A 24,597-nucleotide genomic window follows, 5' to 3' on the forward strand; every position below is an offset into this window, starting at 1 on the left:
GGAGAGGGAGGCAGGTCCACCCGCCGCCCGACCCCGTACTCCGAGTCAGCAGAACCCTAGAGCCAACCAAAGCGAGGCACGAGGCTCGGCAAGGCTCCCAGACACTATCAAGAGCACGATCAACTCAGCACAGCAACCAGGACGCTCTCTGCCAGCACAGGTTCCACACCAAAAAAACACGAGTGTTCTGGTTGTAATCTTCTTCTTCTTCCTTTCCGACCCCGAACAGAACCTTTTTATCCTTCTGCCCTCGTCACCTCCAATCGAGCCGTCCATTGGCCCACTGCCGTCGCCTTCTGCCAATCGTGATCACGGGGCGGAGCCATCCGCTGCACTGTACTGTGACGTCAGGGCCAGTCTCCAGAGAATACCAAAAGGGGTTTACGCAGACACACTTACCCTATCCCGTGTCCCTATCTAATTACGTGACATTTATCATTTCCCCCTTGAAGAAATGAACATTTACTAGACAACTTATCACCACTGAATTACTACTTATTACATTGAGATCCTGGTAAACTCGAACAGCATGGCATACCTAATTAAACATCCTAATTTCCCTTTGAATGCATACCCCCCCCCCTCAAACGTAACACTGCCCCCTCCTCTGGTACCGCAGCTCCTGCAAGGTATATCACAGGCGCTACCGTACCAGCCTTAACACTTACTGACTCACACCTAATTAACCTAACGAAATAAAGTAGGAGGGGCAATGGGCAGCGAGTCGCAGCTAACTTACCTATCCTGCTTAATGTACTACCCCCTTATGGCCTTATCCTCGCCTAAACAATCATTCGTTTTTTTAATTTTTATTTTTATTTCATGAGAGCACTGAGCGAAGTTGCACTCCATCCTCCGGATCATCGCTCTTGCCCAGCACTCTCCCAGTGATCTGGGGAGGGGAAACAAAAGGTTCCACAAAAACACAACACTTATACTTTACATTCCTACTCTAAGCTTTAACGACACTATTCACAGGATATTTACACTTGACCGCCTCCCCCAGTGGATGCTAATAGACCCAGCGTTACCTGGGGAGCCAATTTTCAAATTTGATTGCCCAAAAATTATGCGGACATCATGCCCTTGCTGCACCTGTCAAGTTGTGCGGGATCGGGTGGGACTCGCACATCTTCACAACACTCACAACACACACCATGGTCATCATCACATTTCTAGGTCATGGTCCTCATTTTAATCATGCAGGCTGAATCCCGTCATGGCCGTGGGGTGGGTTACCACAAGATGATGGGGGCATCTCAGGTGCAACCATGTCCACAGGTAAGCTTTAGTCCAACCCGGACGTTTCTCCGCCCCGCTCCCTTTGATTCCCTCCCCCCTGGTAGCCATCAGCTCTAATCCCGTACAACACTCTGGAAGGGGTCTCACTGGCTCCTCTGGCCTTCCTGGGTCGCCAAGGTCCTACCCGCCTTGGTCGCCCAACCAGACCCTCTCCCAGTTGCCTCCAGACACTGTCACCATTAGCCACCAGGTGGTGAATCGCCTTGAAGAGGGTCGCAACTCCCGCTCACCGTGAGCCTCAGCAATCCCTGTGGACAAGCACATCATCCCCACCCACAAAACCCACATGACTCCCCCACCCCATCGGCCTTACATGTGACACCTGCATTTATAACACTTCACCGACCATGACCTTCCCTGTTACCACACCATGCCCAATAAAAAAAACAATGTGTGCACCATACATTTCACTTCCCCACTTAAAACAACTCACACAGCACTTCTCACCCGATCCACGCACCAGCCATTGGACAGCCACTCGTGCCCGCTTTGTTTCCAATTACCAATCATCTCTGTGGTTGTTATGTTATCAAAGTAAACATCTGTGGTTATGAGAGAACCACTTCAGCACCATCGAGTCTGGCATTTCATTCAGGCTGACTGGCAGGGTCTTCAAGCAGCCATCAAACTTTCCTCATGGAAAAGCAAACCCAACTGAGGGGAATCTCAGTTCCTTCCATAAAGCTCGGAACAAGTGTGTCGACCCTCAGGAGAGCCAGAAAACAACATCTTTCTAATCTCGTCTGAACACTCAAACCTCTCTCCCTCCTCCAAATCCTGGTGGTGCTAATCAAATCTGTTTCTGGTGTATGTTCCCCTTCCATCCCTTCCTTTACCTCAAATGGCCACACTCCTGATACTGCACATGAAAAGGCTGAATGCCTAAACTCGGTTTTGTATCAAAATCTTGTGTCCGAAACCCATCGCTTTCCATACCCAGTTGCACCCAACTGTCCCTGGACCCTGTGTCCTTTTCTCCTGACAAGGTGGAGAGCTTGCTGTCAAACCTCGACTCGTCGTCTGGACCGGTTGCAGAATACATCAGCCCAACGTGTCCTAATAACCTGCCCTCTGCTCTTGCTCACCCTCTCTCTGTTCTATTCACCCTCATTTTCTCAAGGTCATCTGCTTGGAAATCAGCAAATATTACTGCCCGACATAAAGGTGCAAAAACAGATCCCTGCAACTCTAGACCAATCAGCCTTCTCCCAATCATCAGCAAGGTTATGGAATCCATCATCGCTTCAGATATTAAATCCTTCCTCTTCTTCATTGGCTTGATTACCGATCATCAATTTGGTTTCAGACCCGGTCACTCGACCCTGGATCTGCTGCTTCTGCTCTCCCAGCAATGGATAGAGGTACTCGATGCCAGACATGAAATCAGAGCCATATCGCAAGACATCTCGCGTGCCTTCAATACAGTCTGGCACCCTGCATTGCTCGCCAAACTCTCTTCCTATGGTATCCAAGGCAATCTCCACTCATGGCTCACAGACTTTCTCTCCTGTCGCAGCCAACGTGTAGCCCCAAATGGAGTTCTCTCATCCCCTCTTCCTGTCCAGGCTGGTGTTCCTCAAGGCAGCGTTCTGGGCCCTGTTCTTTTTCTGGTTTTCATCAATGATCTCTCCGACTCTCTGGAAAAGCCTCTTTATCTCTTTGCTGATGACTCCACCCTCTACGTACCATCGGTCATCCCTCAGACTGGCAAGCAGACGCTTCTTCGCTCTCTGCAGATCTGGATAAAATCACAAACTGGTTCAACACGTGGAACATGTCTATCAATCCTGACAAATCTCACATTCTCACTGTCACTCCGAAAGGACCGTTTGGAACCCCCCCACCCCCGCCCCAATCTACTTTCTCAACAATCCTCTGGAAGAAGTACTTTCAAGCTTCTGGTTCTCACGATCTTCCATGATCTTTCCTGGGAAAGCCACATTTCCAGCCTGGCCTCCAAAGCCAGTCATTGACTGGGAATCCTCCATCGTGCATAGTCCTTCTTCGGCCCAACTGAGCTCCTGACCACATACAAAGCTTTCATCCTCAGCCTGATGGAGTACTGATCTCCCCTCTGGGCTGGTGCTGCTGCCTCTCATCTTTCTCTGCTTCACACTGGAAACCAAGGCATTTAGGAAGATTGGTATCTCCCACTATGTGGCTGAGTCTTTGAGCTCTCACCGCAGGCAGGTCTGTGGTCTTTCTGTCTTGTACCGTCTCCTCTCCAATCTCGCCCCCCTGCTCTGTCTGCGATATGTCCCCACCATATTTCCGCAGGGCGCTCAAGGTCCACCAACCCCCTTCTGGTAGAAGTACCAAAATCACGAATCGCTGCTCACCCTTCACTCTTTCATTCCTCTTTTTTTCCCACCTTTAGAATAAACTCCCACACTCTCTTCAATACCATCTTCCCGCCAGGCCTTCAAAACCGCTGTTCACCACCAACTCTTATCTTCCCCCATCCAAAATCTCGATCTTTTCTACCCCCATTAATCCATCCCAAACCCACCTCCTTCAAATTCCCTGCTTTCCTTCCTGAAAGTTCCTGTAATGTCCATCTTGTTTGTATACCCCGTGTTCCCTGCCCTATCCCTCTCCCTTCCACAGATCTCCGAATGTCTCTGTTCCCCACTGTTTTGTGCTTCCCTCTCCCACCCCTCTTGTCTCCTGCACCCCTTGCTGTGCATTGTTCGCTCTCATACGAGCCTCGACAATGTATACAAAAAATAATTGCAGTTCATGCTCTAACCCCCAGGGGGGCACTGCTTTGGTGGCACTGCCACACCCCTGCAAGAACTGTTGCTCACCCACAGCTACATGCTGCAAACGAATGACACCCAGTTAAATCGTTTCAGACTCGTTGCATCAGACTTGGACTGTGAATAGATGTGTAATTGAACCCATTTGTTTCCTCCAATGGAAAATGATTAGTTGTGTTCTCGTACATTTTGCAATTGTACCTTGATATACCAGATCTACAAGATGAAACTTCAGGAGCCATCTACTTATTATGTATGCACAGGATGGGTAGGTAATTTTATGATTTTGTGCGTGACGTGGTTTAAAATCCGCCATTGATTAATGAATGGAAGGTTTTGTTTTATTAATTATTTTTGTTCCCCATACTTAGAAATTCAATAATCTAAAAGCATTCCTGTGTTTGTTGTCCTCCATGTTTTTGAAAGGCCATTCACATGAATTAAGTAAATTGGTTTATACTGCAGAATCTGCTGCCTCGACAAAAACCACACACCAACATTGCAAGTCGTGTAATCTGCTTTCTCGGAACCTCCAAAAAGACCAAACCACTTGCTATCCACAGACAAGGCAGGAATTTGGAGTTTGGTCAGGACACCAGCGATAACTATCCTCCTCTTCATGAAGCACATAGTGTTGTCTTTCACATGTACCAACCAACGTAATTGGGCCATGCAGTTTAATGTCCCTCTGAGAGCCAGAGCATATGTTGATGCCTCGTCCTATGTGTGAAATACCAGGAGGAGAGTTTATGGAACATTTTCACAAAAGTGGGTCAGGTAACGGTAAAGACTGTCCGAAAATTTTTATCAAGCATATATTGCCCAGTCAGTGCAGAGGCCTTATGGTGATCCTGCATTGCTGACATAATTTGAACATTTTTCTCGGCCTTATAAGGGGTTCAAGCACTATTTAGAGAATATCAAAGAAAGTTGATTTTTGAGTTTGTTCTTTACCTTTACCTGACCCGCTTTTGTGAAAAATATCCCTTAAAGCTGGGCTGATATTTCAAAGCAGGTGAGATGGTGCATACCTGCAGTCTATCCTGCCATCATAAAAATAATCATTAACTCATTGTTTGATAAGGAAAGGGTATGCAAGCCGTCCGTAATGGAAGCGGAAATCATTTGCAACAGCTTATGAGAATGTACATACGGGAAGAAAGTTGTACACATTTTGAATTCCGAACTCGCTCACCGGGGGACTTGCATTTAATGATGTGGTTTATTATTTTATTTATTTTTTTGCTCTGGTGTGATGTCTCCAGAATCTGACTGATGAGCTTGCTCTCGTTGATGTCATGGAAGACAAACTGAAGGGTGAGATGATGGATTTGCTCCACGGAAGCCTTTTTCTCAAGACTCCCACAATCGTCGCAGGCAAAGGTAATGGCAAAGTGGATTCCACTTTCTCTCAAGACCCCTGTGGGTTTACACTTCTGTTAATACTAACTTGCTTTTTGTCAGGATATACAGTTTTGCTTTATTAATCATTTTTGTTCTCCATACCAAAGCGTGCAATAATTGAAAAGCACGACTGTTTCTTGTCTTTCTCAGTAACTGCTGAAATATATATTGTCCGCTTTCTTCCCAAAATCTTTGTTTGTTGTATTTTCACATTTCTTTTTAATATTATTTTTTTCATAATTCTCTTTATTCATTCTAATTCTTGCGTTTTCTTCTCTTTCACTCTCACTATTCCTCTCTTTCTTTGTCGATATCTCTAAGGAGAAGTGAGTTATTGCAGAAATTTTTCTGTAAGGTTCATTTGGCTGTGCCTGAATGGGCTTTGAGGGTTGTGAAGTAGCGGCTGAAACCCGAATCTTATCCGGGTTCCACCTGATGACTCGATCTTTGCTCTTTACTTCTGTGGGTTCCTTCTTGGTCTTCCGTTTTCTTGTTTGATTTGTTACAAACGTAATCAACACATGGCACAAAGGTGCAAGAGCAGTGTCATTTTGGCCCACCCTCTGTGGGTGGGGTCAAAAGCTCAAATGCCAAAAAAGAAGCAATTATGGGCACATTTTGAAATTTTATGTATTTATTTTGATTTAATGAAATATGTAACAATTTATTAGATTTTGCTATTGGGTGGGATCACGGGTCAAAATGGCAAAACTATTTGATTATTGTATCATTCCTGGTGCAAGGACGGTTTTGGAGATTTTAATTGGGGTTTGGATGGGGAACAATTTGGATAAATTTAAACTGATTCAAGGTAGATCTTGTTGAACAAATCTGTTGGAGTTGCATGGAGCAATTTCTGATTTGGTGGATGAGGGAAGGGTAGTGAAGATAGTATAGCTAGACTTTTAGAAGGCATTTGATAAGGTACCACATGGGAGGTTGTTAGCCAAGGTGAGGGCTCATGGAGTGTTAAACTGGTTTGTGATGGGAAGCTAAAAGTGGCTGTGAGTGGGGAGGATGTAAATAGTGGTCTACCTCGGGGATCAGTTCGAGGACTGTTAGCCCGCAACCGGGTGTCAGCCCAGACGGGGGCTTGTGCACGTTTATTGTATGGCCATATGAGGCACCTTGAAATATTTTGGGATTTCATCCAAAAGTAATGGGACACTTTTTATTTATTTATTGTTATTATTTTTTTTTCCTTACATTTTGGCAATCTTTTAACTTTTATGGGGGAGAATAATACAGGAGTAATGGTAAGGGGCTTTGTCCTCAATGAGTTGCATTCTTGTTCTTCATAATATTCATCGATTAATTGGATAATGGTGGTCAGTCTGCTTTCCAAATTTGCAGATAAAACAAAGCTTGAAGGTAATGTGGGGATGGCAGAGAAGATGGATGCCCACATTCAGTAAAGTCTACATATTTTCATCGATTGGGCAAAAGATTTATAGATTCAGTTTAACTTAAAGAAATGTAAGAACAATGAAAATTGGGATTGCATAATGCAAGGGTAAGCTTTATTGCATGACAAAACAAAACAAAAAAACAATGGGCAAATGCTTGAACGTGCTCGATTTACACTTTTTGTTGTTGTTGTTGTTGTTGACATTTTATAATATAGAATTTGACCTCACCTTCCATTCTGGTATTGTTTCAATTGTATATACTTCTATCCAAAGTCAAACGGAATGTGCTTTTGTTTGATTTGGCAGAACTGCGAGCAAAAACTTAAACACGATCACCATTACCGGAGTTCATCTTGTCTGAAACGCTTCCTGCAACCCCTCCTAGTTACCCTTGCCAGAGGAGAGGGGATTGCATTTACGTCTGTTTGTTTGTCCACACAGAACTTTAGTGTTTTTCTCCACAACTGCTTGTCAGATTGACACATTTTTACCATAGGTGCGACTGCTCATGCAGAATGTTTTAATGATAGTTATGACATCATAGGTCATGTGGTGTGGCAGCCATGTTGGAGAAATGGAAAAACTTTGTACCTCTATCTCTGAAACTGCACCAGGGAAAAAAATTGAAACTTGATACTTGGGAAGTACTCCTCATGGGAAATGGTTGTTTTTTTTGTTTTTTTTTTAATGAAGTCATCGCACATGAAGAATGCTACATGTTATCAGTATGAAAAATTGAGGGTTATCTCGGGATAAAATGGTCCACAAAAAAAAAATTGATGACACCATCGGTCATGTGATTCGGCAGCCGTATTGTGGGGTGGGGGGGTTGAAAAAAAACCTTTAAACATCTTCTCTGAAATGGCTGAACAGATTGAGGCAAAACTTTACGTGTATGACCACCCATCCGTGATAAACAAAAGGTTAACACTTATGACGTCAAAGGTCACATGGTTTGGCAGCCATATTGGATTGAAGAAAAATTTTAATTTTAATTTTAATCCCATTCTGAATTCAATTGAATAATAATGAAAAACATCATGTGTCAGGGTCAGGTGTCCGATCAAAGTGGGACATCTTGGGACCCGGTCATCACTGCCAGCAGTTATAAAGTGGCAGTTCTAATTATGTCTCATTAATTACGTAACACACCAGTACACAAACTCTCCACAAAACAAGTCCTGGTGAGGGTCTGCAATCCCATTGCTCTTTTTCTTGTTGCATCTACAGCAGCTCACATTTCATGCACAGGCCCCGATCTTCAACTTTTGTTTACAAGTATGTGATGTCCACCGAAGGACCCGCCATTGACAGCTGTCAATCGTACACATGTGCAGTGATGCTGAAATTGAGTACAGTACTCTGTTAATGCTCGACAGTAGAACAAGTGAATAATGTTCTCCATTCAGCAAATGTTATACCAGAATGATTTGTGTTAAATCAGAAGTTTTATATAATGCTATTACACAAGAACACGTTTGACCCGTCAAGACATTATTTAGGTTAAGAAGTTAAAACGGACCACAAAAAGGTGATTATTTGTTGGCGTTGTGTTCGGAGTTTGACAATAAAATGGTCCTTTTGATAGATTGAGATGCAACTGACATCAAATGCTTGGAATTGTATTTTTGTACTTGGAAGGCATGTAAAATACAAAATATAATCACATTTGGCACTTTTCAACACCAGCAATTTGAATTCTTCAGAACACACTTTTTGGCCTTCTTATTGTGCTTTTTATTTGTTTATTTATTTATTCCCCCTAGCTATTATCCCACTACTTGCGTAATTTCCTAACTTTGTTTCTCATGCAAAGTAATTTGCTTATTACTATTATTTCACACATCTTGTCTACTTGGTTTATAGGGATTATAGAGGAACTTTTGCAAGTCATTGGTATGAAAGGGCAACCTTTTGACGAGTATAGTAAAGCAGAGGAAACTGGAACGGCACTCGGTGGAGCGCACACCTCCTGCCAGGCTGAACAGTTTATGTTGTTATTTTTTTATCCCACTGACTGGCCAGATCTGGTTCCGGACCTGAACGGAAATTGAATCCGCTTGTTCTTGTCACTTGACCAACTTGTCCACAGAGTTTTATCATAACTCGTCCACAACTTTTTGAAATGTACTATATAATCGTTTTTGGACCCATCTATCAATGATGAAGAATCACTTCAATATTTAAATATTCTACAATACAGATTCATATTTCCCCCAAAAAAACAAATAAATACATTTGTCCTTGTTACATACCCAAACTGTTCATGTTTTGTCTAAATCTGTCCCTAACATTTTGAGATTTCGTGCTCACAAGCATATGAGGAGGAGTGATGTCAGCGACATTTTTTAATGATAGGCTCGGATGATAGGGTAAGCGTTAAAATAGTGCTATATGGCATTTACTCCAAAATGGCCGATGTGTCCCTCACATCACTCCTCCTCGCGGCGCCTCATATTTACAAACGGGCAAAACAATAACCTCTGTTGATTTTCGATGGCAAAGATAATGCGTGCAGTAACGTTTAGGATTGTCTTTACATTGCTGTGTGAAATGCTTGCTGAGGTTATCATCCAGATTTCTTGCCATGGGTTCATAAATTACAATTACTATCCGTGATGTTTGCAGATTATTCCGTAAGCAGTGGCTCTCGGCTGGTCGTGGTCACCGCCGGTGCTCGTCAGCAAGAGGGTGAGAGCCGTCTCAACCTTGTGCAGCGTAACGTGAACATCTTCAAGCACATCATCCCCAACATCATGAAGTACAGTCCCAACTGTACACTGCTCATTGTGTCAAATCCTGGTGAGCAAAAGGTGTGTGTGTGTGTGTGTGTGTGTGTGTGTGTGTGTGTGTGTGTGTGTGTGTGTGTGTGTGTGTGTGTGTGTGTGTGTGTGTGTGTGTGTGTGTGTGTGTGTGTGTGTGTGTGTGTGTGTGTGAGATCCATCAACTGTGATGTGTACTACATAGCACCACCCAGTGGGTGTGGGGGAGGGTACTACAAGTCAGCTGTCGAGAGGGCTTGCTTGCCTTTTTGCACTGAACATGTTGCATAGTGCAGGTGCTTTACTGACTTCCACCAGAGGGAATGGTTGTTTTACACATGTACCATCCTGGAATGCCCTGCCTCATCAATTTCCTGGCATATCATGCAAAATATTCCACCACAGAAACATGTCAGGTTTTATTTGCAGCATATACTTTATTCAACCAGAATCTGGCAGAATGGTTTGACCATAGGCTTTGAGTCTTAGGCCATCAGCCGTAAGCTGTATCGTGCAATTTCGTTCCACTCATCGGGGGAGGGGTAGACAAAACCTTGATAATATGATAGTATATATCCAAATACATACGTATCCAAAAGTTCTCCACTCAAATAGCTGCAGTTATTGTGTATTTTCATCTTGAAAATCGATTCATTCCCCCCCCCACCCCCCCGATGAGTGGAACGAAACTTGATTTTCAGGCACTTTCTGAGCCATGGCTGATGGCCTATCTGGGATGTTGGTGCTTCAAACCCTGTCTGAGTCGTACCAAAGACTAAAAATGGTACGTGCTGCTTACTTGCTCTCAGCATTTTAAGAGCATAAACAGACAATGCTGGGGAGGCAATGGCAAACCATCCAGTATAACCCTTTCCAAGAAACTGCTTAAGGCCACAACAACACTGCAGATTATGGAACGTCAAATCAAAAAAATGTAAACAAGTGGTGCCAGGCACAACAAATCCCGCCCATTTAAGGCATAAAGTTATTTTGGGGATCAAATTTAAATTTGGTGTATCCTTAACCCTGATCTTCACAAATATGCATTTTTCACTATAGGATTTTAAGTCACAAATAGAATAAGGTTCACTATAAGCTTAGTTTGAAGTGAATCGGATCATTTTTGACGGTTATGAGCGAAAAGCGATTTTGACCTTTTCGTGATCTGACCTTGACCTTTGACCTAATTGGACCCAAAAGTTAATGGGGTCGTCCGAGGTTCATTACCCACCTGTGGATACAATTTGACAGTGTTTGAGCCAGCCGTTTTCCCGTAAAGTTGTATTTTCGTAACCATGTTTTAGTTTTAATGGAAAATTTGTAATTTTGACTGATCATGACCCCCAAAACTTCGGACCCGACCGATCTTCACAAATATGCATTTCTCACTATAGGAATGGGTAGGATTATAAGTGACAAATAGAATAAGGTTCACTATAAGCTTAGTTTGAAGTAAATCAGATCATTTTTGACTAAGTTATGAGCGAAAAACGATTTTGATCTTTTCGTGACCTTGAACTTTGATCCAATTTGATCCAAAAGTTAATGGGGTCGTCCAAGGTTCATTGCCCACCTGTGGATTAAATTTGATAGTATTTGCTAGCAGTTTTGCTGTAAAGTTGCTAACAGACAGACAAACAAACCGGACGATTACAATATCCCGCTCCCTCCCGGAGGGATATGTTTAGTCATAGTTTAGAGGGAAAAAAAAACTTAATTCAGCAAACGATTCATATCCACCATTCACCCGAAGGATGTGCATGCGAATGTGATTATTTGAAGTTCTCTGATTTGGACAAGGGATGTGGTGATACTATCATGACTGAAAACCCAGGAGGGCCTCTCGCAGTGCAAGGGTGTCAAGGTAAAATGTCAGCAAGCAGACGAAAAGCGAAGCAACAGACTAGTTACCTTCGCATTCTGCGAAAGGTTATGTTTTGGTCACTGTGTATATATTTATTTGTGAATATGTGTGTTTGTTTGTTATTCGCATAACTCAGAAAGTATTAAACCGAATTGCATGAAATTTGGTGGGATGATTCGTGATTATCCAAGGACGATTTGATTAGATTTTGGGAGCGATCGGGTCAAAGGTCAAGGTCATGAAAAGGTCACAAACAAACTTTTGAGCATAACTTCCTTCATAAGACAGCTATCGACATGCAACCAACGCGATATTGTTCCATGACGAAATACCTTTCGGGTACGTGGTGTCAGATTTGACGTGACGTCATCAGAAGTGCGTCAAAATGACGTCACAAGATGACGTAAATTTTCAATTTTCAACCTCATCAGTTTTGATCATACCGTTTTGTAGGACTTACCTTAAGGACGTCACACACACCAAATTCAGACTGACCGTAATGACGTCATTGACGTTTGAACATAACGTTTTTCAATTGTGGCTAAAATGTCCTGATATTTTATATTCAAATAACTATGTAATTTGTAAAGGAAATTGTCCCAAATCCAGGCATTATGATCAGTACCAAAATATCTGCTTATTTATGAACAGGTTTTGCAAATTAACTCTATGGTCAGGTCAAGGTCAAAATATACTTGTCGGCATAACTTCAGATCTAATAGAGCTATTGACATGAAACCAACGTTAAAATGTTCCGTGAAATAAGAGCTTTCAGGATGGTAGTCCGCGATTGGTAGTGACGTCATTGGAAGTGCGTCAAGATGACGTCATTTTTAAACTTTCGATTTTTTTTTTCAGTGTTTATCATTCCATTTTGTTGGACTGCCCTCAATGACGTCTAACACCAAATTTGACGTCCATCGGACTGATGGTTGTGACGTCATGGACGTTTTTAAATGACGTTTTTCAAATGTGTCCGGAAAAAAGTAGCAGCGGCAAAGGTATGCGCTCTACCGAGTGCCCGTTCTAGTTTCGCCATGATTTGGGCTCCTCAGTGCAACACATTGCTGTTTACTTTAAAGCCTTTCAGATTATATACTGATTAATGATGCACCTCTAACTGTGGTTGGTGAGTTTTCTTGATTTGAACTTGTTGAATTCGATCATGTAATTAAAAAAAACAATACACACATTATACAAGCCTTTTTTTCTCTTGTAATCAAATTTCTTTGTTCCTTATGCTCAGCCACATCTTTTAAGTTACAAACTCCAAATTTGGAGTGCAAATACAACTGTGTGTGAGGGTTAGCAAAGACTCTGGAGGGGTCTGGGAGGGGGGGGGGGGGAGGTGTGTAAATTATAGATGTGAATTTTTACCCTCTGCCACCACCACCTTAGTGGTGGTGGCAGAGGGTATTACAACTTCTTTTTCTTTCACTTTGGCAATGCTGAGGTAAAATCACTCTTCACAAAGGTAAATTTGTTTCCACCCCCCCCCAAAAAAAAGAAACTAGAGGGGGGCCTGTCGTGTGACATTTCTTGCGGGAAGGGATATCAGGACAAAGGAGGGGTGGAGGGGGACTTGAGGACGGGCATGGGGGGGAGGTGTGGAGTCGAGTTTAAAGCATTATATACATGGGTAAATTTGTCTTCCTTTCCTTCTCCCCCCAAATTTTTGGCAAACAGGATGACTAATCAGTCAAACGGTAGTGTGCGTGCGTGCATACACACATAGAGTAAACCTTGAAATATGGGGGGGGGCTTACGTTCCTGGAAAATGCCATGATCGTGGGAACCAAGAGCCAATGGGAAAAGGACGATCGTTTCTTGTGCTTCGAGAAAATATAGAGGAAGGTTGGTGGCAGCGAGAAATACACATCACAATTGAAACAAGTCTGGAGACTGTGATGGTTGACGAGCAATGTACACAGTTCGCCTTTTTTGTTTTTTGACCTTTGAGGGGACGCCACGGGCAAACTGTCCGGAATCGGGAAAAACGTAAATGATGAAAGTTTTACTACTGTAAGAGCACTACTTGCATACCAACTTTCATTCGAAACGGTTGAAAACCCGAGGAGCTCGATGCCCAATGTATTGATTTTTTTTTTTGACATTTTCTAAGTTCGTGACCTTGTGACCTTGACCTTGGGACGAAAATGAAAAATCGAGCTCCGTGGGGCTATGCAGGTGCCATTGGGCTAACCAAGTACCGAAACCCCTGCCAGATTCGACAAACCCCCTCGGAGAAGATGTAACTTGAAATCGGCTACCCCCTAAAAACACGTTTTTTGGGCGTGGCTCCACCCATAATTGGCGCAGCACGCCCATTCTCCGGAAAACACAACGAGATCATGATATAAACCTCCCACCCAAATTTTATCAAGATTGGATCAAAACCCACGGAGCTATACTCGGGACACACCCCTTTCGATGAATGCAACCAATGCACGTATGCAGTCATGTATACAACCAATGCACGTATGGGACAAAACACGAGCAAGACTAAGAACTACAACCGTCTATTTATTATGTACACACATGCACTTAACAGTTCTACTTAACAGACTTGGCGCCACATCATTCATGCAAAGAAAAACAGGAAAGGCAAGGGGGCAGAACTGGACCGCGTGGGTCTTTATAAGTCACGGAGCTGTGGAGACCACAAAAGCTCCAAGAGATCGTGCTGGTTACGTGTCGCCTTCGTGGCGACTCGCTGGGCGCTCCTCGACGTCCCGTCCACACGTCAGCTGGCGTGACCGCGGCTCGGCCCAGGCCTCGTGCGGCCCGGTCGATCGGGCCTCGTCGACAACGCCTCAGAGGAACGAACGGGCCTTTGCTCTTTCAGAATTTATGCTCTCTTAAGAGCCCGCCCGTTCCTCAGCGTCGTTTGGACTGTCCCGGGGCCCGATCACCTCAGACCGTTATGCCGCTGGTTGGCGACTCCTCTCCGGCCTCTCTCCAGCGACGCACTGTTTGGCACGGCACAGCAGGCCGCGCTCCTAGCTGTAGTCTCCTCTGCTCTCTCCAGCTCCTCACCGACTGCAGACTCCAGACTGACCCAGCTCCCAACGTGACTCCACTCAACTGCTCGCTTGGCGTCTCTGCGCGCCTTTCTATTGGATCCGTGAGGCGAGGTTTTGATCTCAGATCTCTCACCTCTGACCCCCCCGCTGACTCCGCCCCTTTCAATCTTTTGATCCGAATTGTCGCGAAGCTCGGATAGAGCGGACGTGGGTGAAATCATCGACCCTCGCCCCAACGAAGGAATCCCCGCGTCTGGTGGCAGAGATGTTGTTCGTGGGGAATTCGCCGTGGCTGGCGCAAAGATGGCGGCATTTGCGGAGATGAAGGTGAGGCGATGTTGTTCGTTGTTGAGATGTGGTTTAGGAGACGTCGTTGTGGAGAAGGTGGTTGCGGTGGTTGAAATGCGATTGGTGGTGATTGAGAGGCGGTTGGTCCAAAATAAAGATGGCAAAAGAAAAACGGTGAACTGAAGATTCACAGCCCTGCACACGAATGATTGCCCGTTAAACATCGGTGGGGAAATCTATCTGAACACAGACTTGTCAACATAACTGATCTCTGGGATACCTTTATGGTGTCCTGTGAATTTCCACAACCGTAACAAAATATATATATATATATATATATATATATATATATATATATATATATATATATATATATATATATATATATGTATATGTATACAGACAGTAATCCCCCGTTTATCGCGGGGGTTACGTTCCAAACCCCCCTGCGATAAGTGAAAATCCGCGAAGTAGCGACCATATGTTTATTTTAAAGCTTTATGACCCTCCCCACACTCTTATTAACCTTTCCCACACTCTTATTAACCTTTCCCATACTCTTAGAAACACTTCCTATACTCTTGAACAGATTCATTGATGCCGTTATGGTGGCCTACAGCAGCGAAGCTTCTCCCTTGCTTTAACATGTCTAAGTTGCACTTTTTCTACGATGGTTAGCATCTTCCTCTGCCGCTTTGGTTCAGTGCCAGATACCTTAGAAGGTGCAGAACGTTTGGGCGGCATTGTAGGGGTTGAAATAAATTTAAAACTTTCAAGGATAATTATTCACACAGACACATCACCGCAGAGTAACACTACGAGTAGCGATCGCATGTCGATGTGAAACGGACAAGGCGAGATGCTGAATGCATGCTATGCGCGGGAGATGCAGAGAATGATGCTCCGGTCGCTGAGCCAATCAGAACCCAGGATACAGAACACCATTCTCTGGTTGGTCGCCTCTCATCCATCAGCCAATAGCATGCCGTGTACGATCTCACGTGGGTAAACTTGCGCAAGTGGAAGCGGCCGCATCTGCGTTTTCCATACGCACGACTCTTTGTCGACTCTTCTACTGGTACGAGTGACAGGTTATTTGCTGCAAAATGTCAAACCCGGTTTCATTCAACAACTTAAAAAATTTGACCTTTGCATAACCTTTAAAGGTCACAAAACAATGTTGTGGACATTAAAATAAGGAAACAGGATACATGCTTTAGCTTATTGGATTTTTTTTTTCATCGAAGAAAGTCTAAATCCCGGTTAGATTCCAACAACTCTGAAAATTTGACCTTTGTGACCTTTAAAGGTCAAGGATTATGACCTTTGGTGCAAAACTTCCTCTGGAACATTCCAGGAACAATATAATGTCATTTCGGCTATATGGCATTTAACACTCATCGGATTATCCATACTTTGATGAAATCAGCGTAAAAACAAACTTGAAGGGGGCGCCATGGGCAAGGTGATCGAGATAGAGCAATATGGTTTCAAGACTTTAGGTGGGGAATGACCTCAAGATTATGCATAAAAAATATTGTCATCCTTGCTCTCAAAGTTTGGGCGGTCGTATGATTTTTATGTCAAAATTAGAAATTTTCTAAGTTCGTGACCTTGTGACCTTGACCTTGGGACGAACATGAAAAATCGAGCTCCGTGGGGCTATGCAGGTGCCATTGGGCTAACCAAATACCGAAACCCCTGCCAGATTTGACAAACCCCCTCGGAGAAGATGCAAATTGAAATCGGCTACCCCCTAATAACACAATTCGACGTACGTGATAGGTCCTAAGTCCCCCCTTTGCATAGGTCGTAAGCATGACTGCTTACGGGTGTGAAATAAATGTCATGGTTTAAATGTTCACCTGTTCGTTGCGTCCTTTCCCTCAATTGAACTGCCATAATTAAGTTCGGAATATAGCTGGCTTTTTAATAGCTGATAAAAGAATCGGGTTCAACGGGGCTTCGCGATAATACCCCGCTCGGCTATCACAAAACGGAGCGAGCTGCTTAAGTGGCTCGTTTCCAAGCAGGCCCCGTTGAGGTACAGTCTCTCGGTAGTCTGGCCGCGCGATTAATTAGGTAAATCGGCAATCGGATCCTGTCGCGCGGGTAGAGTATTGACAAGGCTGTGGTGTGATTAAAAAGACACCCGTAGCTGGATTTCGGCCTTCCGAAAGCTGTGACTCGGTTTACCCGTTCGGTGGGCGAGAGCGGCCACCATTCACTGGAATCGGTCGCCCCCACGCCGACGGGCGGGAGGCCACAACAATGTAGGTTGTCGTCAACTTACGACCGCAATAGGTTCCGACCAATCGGTCGTAAGTCAAACAACGTATATTTTACATACAAAAAAAAAACTTTTTTGGGGGGGGGGGTCACTTTACGTGGTCGTAAAGTCGAACAGTCATAAGTCGCATAGGTCGTAAGTCGACGACCCCCTATATATATATATAATATATATATATATATATATGTATGTATATATATATATATATAGCACTATCTACCCCGCTGTTCGTGGGGGGGGGGTACTTTCCTGCAAAATTCTGTGAATGTTGGGGCTTAAAGTATTTAACCATGGACTAAACTCATGGAAAAGCAATTACGCAGGAGATAGGGGAGAAAGTAGACGGAGACGGACAAACAAGGGATGCATGTAACCTATGAGGGGTGATTGAGAACGTAAAGGGTGGACAATATGGATACATCGGCAAAATTGTGTTTGAGCAGTTTGTGTTTTTTTTTTATTTTTTTTTTGTAAAGATCTGAGGGAAAAGGCTGTTGCCTGTCTGTCAGAAGGATGATAGATGTCATGGCAGAGTGGAGTTGTCAGCAAAGAGATAAGAGGATTTTCCAGAGTTGGTGACCATTGATGAAGATGAGGAATAATATGGGGCCTAGAACACTGCTTTGACAGGGAAAGTTAATGAAAGGGTTCCATTGAGAGCCCCACCTTGTCGGTGAGAGTGGAGGAAGTCTGTAATCTCAGCATGGAGTTTGCTTTGGATTCCATAGGCAGACAATCTGGCATCCTGCATTGCTGTCCAAACTATCAAAAGCTCAAGATACACCACATGGCCAAAAGCATGTGGACACTGCTCGTCCATCTCATTCCAAAATCATGAGCATTAATATGGAGTTGGTCCCACCTTTGCTGCTATAACAGCCCACGCTCTTCTGGGAAGACTTTCCACGAGATGTTGGAACATTGCTGTGGGGATTTGCTTCCATTCAACCACAAGAGTATTAATGAGGTTGGGCACTGATGTTGGGCGATTCGGTCTGGCTCGCAGTTGGCTTTCCAATTCATCCCAAAGTTGATCAATGGGGTTGAGGTCATGGCTCTGTGCAGGACAATCATGTTCTTCTACACCGATCTCGACAAATCATTTCTGTTTGGATCTCACTTTGTGCACGGGGGCATTGTCATGCTGAAACGGCAAAGGGACTTCCCCAAACTGTTGCTACAAAGTTGGAGGCACAGAATTGTCTAGAATGTCATTGTATGCTGTAGAGTTAAGATTTCCCTTCACTGGAAATAAGGGCCAACCCCGAACCATGAAAAACAGCCTTACACCATTATTCCTCCTCCACCAAACTTTACAGTTGGCACTATGCATTCGGGCAGGTAGCGTTCTTCTGGCATCTGCCAAACCCAGATTAGTCCATTGGACTACGAGATGGTGAAGCGTGAATAATCATTCCAAAGAACGTGTTTCCACTGCTCCAGAGTCCAATGGCGGTGAGCTTTACACCATGCCAACTGATGCTTGGCATTGCGCATGGTGATCTTAGGCTTGTGTGTGGCTGCTTGTTCATGGAAACCCATTTCATGAAGCTCTCGACGAACAATGCTTGTGCTGACTTTGCTTCCAGAGTCCGTTTGGAACTCTGTTGTGAGTGTTGCAACCTATGACAGACAATTCCCCCCCCCCCCCAATGGTATGCGCTTCATCATTCAGCGCTCCTGTTCTGTGAGCTTGTGTCGCCTACCACTTCGCGGTTGAACTGTTGTTGCTCCGAGACGTTTCTACTTCACAGTAACAGCACTTACAGTTGACCGGGACAGCTCTATCAGTGCAAAAATTTGACGAACCGACTTGTTGGAAAGGTGACATCCGATGACTGTGCCACGTTGAAAGTCACCGAGCTCTTCATTACAGCCTATTCTACTGCCATTGTTTGTCTATGGAGATTGCATGGCTGTGTGCTTGATTTTATACACCTGTCGGTAATGGGTGTTGTTGAAATAGCTGAATCCACAGATGAGAAGGGATGTCTGCATACTTTTGCCCATGTAGTGTATGTCCAGAGACACGGCCCTGGTCTCATGTTCGATATTGTGGGCCTATGTCCATTGTTGGCAGACTGGAAGCAACATGTCCAAAGTAGAGTGACCATGTCTGAATCCGAATTGATCTGAGATTATGCTGTTGGAGAAAAGGAATGACTTTTATCTCATGTGTGATGATGGATTCATGATATTCCTGCTAATTGGGCTGTAGTTCAGGGGATCAGTTTTTGCACTTTCTTTGTTAATGGAATGCTGTGATGTTGGCTTTTACAATTTCCCAGGTGGATATGGGAGACCAGTTTTCAATTGACAAAAATCGATAAATAATAATAATTATTATTAAATCATTCATTTTTTTTTTTTTTTAAAGGAAGCACGAATGTAGAAGCAGGTCACACTTTATGACGTGTGTGTGTGTGTGTGTGTGTGTGTGTGTGTGTGTGTGTGTGTGTGTGTGTGTGTGTGTGTGTGTGTGTGTGTGTGTGTGTGTGTGTGTGTGTGTGTGTGTGTGTGTGTGTGAGTCATAATAATCAAGCTTGCACACTAAACTCGGCTCGCCGTCACACGATCCCTATGAAATTGCTGTGGCACTTAGCGGACATGCTGAGAATATTTGGGAAGTCTTGGCGTTCCATAGTACCACTTGCATTTTGCACAATGCGTATTTTTGTCATTCCCCGTGTACGGTCTGCCATCTGCTACCAGCTATGTTGTACTGCTATAAACGAGGTTATTAACCAATATCGATTATTCTGGGAAATGATCAATTACGTAACAACGCTCGCAACAGAGGTTTATTATTATTATTAATTAACCTCTGTTGCGAGCGTTGTTACGTTCAAATTATTGCGAGCGTTTTTACGTTCAAATTATCACTTTCTGTTCCTGCTTGCATTTGTCTTTCGCTTTCCTTTTGTAGATGCCGTAAAGCGCCGGAGGCCGGCGTATGACAGGCAGCGTCGTGCTGGGGCAGCATTTGTTAACACTTGCAGGTGGATCTTCATTGTGAGGGAATTGCCTGTCGATGTAGCACCATTCTGTGTTGGTGGGCTTGACAACCAATGCCCGCATTGTGCTGCACTTCATTTTCCTGGAGCGAAACTTAATTGTTGCCATAATGGGAAAGTCCTCCTTGCACCTCTTTCCCCATATCTGCCTGAACTCCAGCTGCTGCTTGCATCTGGCGACTCTGCTTCTGGGAACTTCCGAGACAACATCATCCTTCCGTCCTCTTATTCTGGCAGTCTGCGAGCAATGCAGCAGAACTACCAGGATGCAATGGCAATAGTCTGCAAATACGGCAAGCCGGATATATTTTTGACTTTTACGTGTAACCCAAAACTGCAAGAGATCACTGGCAGTTTGGGTCTGCACCAGTATGCGCAAGATAGAACTGACCTGGTGGCCAGGGTCTTCAAGAGGCACCTGGAGGAATTGCTGAAAGATATTACGGACAGACATGTCCTCGGTGTGCCTGTTGCGTATGTTCACGTGATTGAATTCCAGAAACGCGGCCTCCCCCATGCGCACATGCTTATCATTCTTGATCAGGTGAGCAAGCTGAGGAATCTGCTCGGCATTGATTCTTTGATTTCGGCTGAGATCCCTGATAAGGTGACTCAGGCGGCGCTTTTTGATGTTGTGCAGTCGTGTATGGTTCATTGTCCATGCGGGACCCTCAAACCACAGTCAGTATGTATGGAAGCTGGCCAGTGCACCAAAGAGTACCCTAAGAAATTCTGTAACGCAACTGCTATTACGGGCAATGGCTACCCTGTCTACAGGCGCCGCGATGATGGAAAAACTGTTCGTGTTACTGGGCATGATCTTGATAACAGATGGATAGTACCGTACAACCTGTTTCTGAGTCAGAAGTACCAGGCCCACATTAATGTTGAGGCATGTCTATCTATACGGAGCGTGAAATACCTTTTTAAGTATGTCTACAAAGGCCACGACTGCGCGAATGTCGAAAAATGACCATCTTGATCATGATGAAATTCGGCAATACCTAGACACAAGGTATGTGAGTCCACCAGAGGCTTTCTGGCACCTTTCTGAATACCGTCTGCAAGGCCAGTCACATACAATTATATGACTGCCTGTTCATCTTCCTGAGCAGAATTCAGTGTATTTCACACCTGGCCATGAAGAGGAAGCTCTGGATAGGGAGGCTTCTATCACAAGCCACTTGATAGCATGGTTTGCGTTAAACCGGCATGATGCTGAAGTGCGTCAGTTGTTATATCATGAAGTACCATGCAACTACATCTTCACGTCGTCCAAGAGAAAGTGGTCACCCAGAAAGCTTGGTAGTGACAGGATCATCTCTCGCATGTATGCAGTTAACAAAGCTGACAGAGTTATCCTGCTTGCGCATTCTGCTATTGCATGTGTGGGGGGCATATGGTTATGAAGACCTGAGGTCAGTAGATGGTGTGCTACATGACATTTTCTATCAAGCATGTATTGCTTTGAACCTTCTTTCTGATGACAGCCAGTGGGTACACATCAAGGAGGAAGCAGCTGTGTTCCGCATGCCATCTCAGCTGCGCTTTCTTTTTGCAACACTGTGTGCGCACTGTGGCGTGCAGAGGCCTTTGGAACTTTGGGAGCGCTTCAAAGCTGCCATGTGCGATTATTATTTACGGTCTTACAGTGGAGAGGACTCTGAGTCTGGCTATGACGGACATTCAAATGATATTGGCCCAGTCTGGAATTAAATGCACAGATCTGGGACTGCCAGAGCCGACAGATGTTACACCGCATGCAAATTCTGTGGATCTCTTGCAGGAATGTGCATTTGCTAATGAATTCATTGCGAAACTGAATCCTGAACAGCAGCGTTTAGTGGATGCAGTTTTTTCAGCATTACGTGCAATTGATGATGGATCTCCTCCAACAGCGCATGCCCTGTTTCTTGATGGCCCGGGGGGGGGGGGGGGGTGGTAAAGCTATGGTGTACAATACATTGGTATCATCTTTCAGTCAGACACAAGAGGGTGGTTGCATGTGCGTGGACTGGTATTGCTGCCACACTTCTACAGGGTGGCCAGACAGTGCACAGTTTGTTCAAACTACCTGTTCCAATAGCAGACACCAGTACATGTGCCATTCAACCGAGTTCTCGCCAGGTGCAGCTATTGAGGGATCTTTCTCTCATTGTCATCGATGAAGCATCAATGGTGCCACTACATGCATTGCATGCGATTGACATATGTTTGCGAGACATCACCTCAGTTGATGTTCCCTTTGGGGGCAAGATCATCCTTCTGGGTGGTGATTTTCGACAAGTTCTACCAGTGGTGCCGCATGGAACAAGATCATCTATTGTGGAGAATTGTCTAAAACGGTCCCCGCTGTGGTGCCACTTTGAAACGGTGCACCTCATCCACAACATGCATGCAAAGGAGAACGAAGTAGAGTTTGCGCAATGGCTTTTGCAGTTAGGTAATGGAACACTGAACTCTCTTGATATGGTTGACATACTAGCTCAGTGCACTTGAACGGATGATATTGTTTCCTCTGTGTATCCTGATTCAGCTGCTGACATTCAAGATAGTCATTCTCACTCCGAAAAACGATGTGACCTTGCAGCTTAATGATGCCATCCTTAAGACAGTTCCTGGTGAGCCACGTACTTTTCTTAGTGATGATTCGGTTGTTTGTGATGTTGATGCTGAAGCTGCCAGTTATCCGTTGGAATTTCTCAATAGCCTTACTCCTTCAGGGATGCCGCCCCACCCTCTTACATTGAAGCCTGGGTGCATTATTATGTTACTTCGCAACTTAGATGTAAGGAATGGCATCTGGAATGGTACATGGCTGAGAGTCAAGCACCAACACAATCACTCCATAGATGCTGAAGTTATATCTTCATCCCAAAGTGGCAAGCGGGTTTTAATCCCGAGGATTAAACTTGCGCCCAATGACGTCAATCTGCCGTTCATATTGCAGAGAAGACGGTTCCCCATCAGGCTGGCATTTTCGCTGACCATCAAAAAAGCTCAAGGGCAGACATTAGGGACTGTTGGTATTTTTCTTCCTGAGCATGTCTTTTCACATGGACAGCTCTATGTTGCATTTTCCCAGGTAAGGTCATTCCAAGACATTCATGTGTGCATCACCCATGCGATTGACCATCTTCATCCTTCAACGTGGAACATTGTTTTTAGGGATGTTCTGTAAATAGTTACCTTACTACTTGGTGCGTCCTGTGCATGTGCCTGGGTATCGCGAATATATATATATATATATATATATATATATATATATATATATATATATATATATATATATATATATATATATATACATATATATATATACATATATATACATATATACATATATACATATATATACATATATACATATATACATATATACATATATACATATATACATACAGTGGGGAGAACAAGTATTTGATACACTGCCGATTTTGCAGGTTTTCCCACTTACAAAGCAGGTAGAGGACTGTAATTTTTATCATAGGTACACTTCAACTGTGAAAGACGGAATCTAAAACAAAAATCCTGAAAATCACATTGTATGATTTTAAAATAATTAATTTGCATTTTATTGCATGAAATAAGTATTTCATACATCAGAAAAACAGAACTTAATGTTTGGTACAGAAATCTTTGTTTGCAATTACAGAGATCAGACGTTTCCTGTAGTTCTTAACCAGGTTTGCACAGACTGCAGCAGGGATTTTGGCCCACTCCTCCATACAGATCTTCTCCAGATCCTTCAGGTTTCAGGGCTGTCGCTGGGCAACACAGACTTTCAGCTCCCTCCAAAGATTTTCTATTGGGTTCAGGTCTGGAGACTGGCTCGGCCACTCCAGGACCTTGAGATGCTTCTTACGGAGCCAGTCCTTAGTTGCCCTGGCTGTGTGTTTCGGGTCGTTGTCATGCTGGAAGACCCAGCCACACCCCATCTTCAATGCTCTTGTTGAGCAAAGGAGGTTGTTGGCCAAGATCTCGCGATACATGGCCCCATCCATTCTCCCCTCAATACGGTGCAGTTGTCCTGTCCCTTTTGCAGAAAAGCATACCCAAAGAATGATGTTTCCACCTCCATGCTTCACGGTTGGGATGGTGTTCTTGGGGTTGTACTCATCCTTCTTCTTCCTCCAAACACGGCAAGTGGAGTTTAAACCAAAAAGCTCTATTTTGGTCTCATCAGACCACATGACCTTCTCCCATTCCTCCTCTGGATCATCCAGATGGTCATTGGCAAACTTTAGACAGGCCTGGACATGCGCTGGCTTGAGCAGAGGGATCTTGCGTGCACTGCAGGATTTTAATCCATGACGGCGTAGTGTGTTACTTATGGTTTTCTTTGATACTCTGGTCCCAGCTCTCCTCAGGTCATTGACCAGGTCCTGCCGTGTAGTTCTGGGCTGATCCCTCACCTTTCTCATGATAATTGAGGCTCCACGAGGTAAGATCTTGCATGGAGCCCCAGACCAAGGAGATTGA

The 24,597-nt window shown here is 44.2% G+C and overlaps 1 protein-coding gene across 3 annotated transcripts in view; it reads left to right on the forward strand.

Annotated features, from left to right (window-relative positions):
- LOC147025072 (L-lactate dehydrogenase-like) overlaps nucleotides 1-24,597 on the forward strand; it is a 188,984-nt gene that overhangs the window by 148,421 nt on the left and 15,966 nt on the right. For all 3 annotated transcript variants that reach the window (XM_085885667.1, XM_085885666.1, XM_085885668.1), the window contains 2 exons: nucleotides 5,327-5,444; nucleotides 9,503-9,676. In XM_085885667.1, coding sequence (XP_085741793.1) covers nucleotides 5,327-5,444; nucleotides 9,503-9,676 — 292 coding nt within the window. The remainder of the gene's footprint in view (nucleotides 1-5,326; nucleotides 5,445-9,502; nucleotides 9,677-24,597) is intronic.

This window comes from Eptatretus burgeri, chromosome 6 (genome assembly GCF_056783735.1).
Source record: "Eptatretus burgeri isolate ZD-2024b chromosome 6, Ebu_testis_v1, whole genome shotgun sequence".
Classification (NCBI taxonomy): domain Eukaryota; kingdom Metazoa; phylum Chordata; class Myxini; order Myxiniformes; family Myxinidae; genus Eptatretus; species Eptatretus burgeri.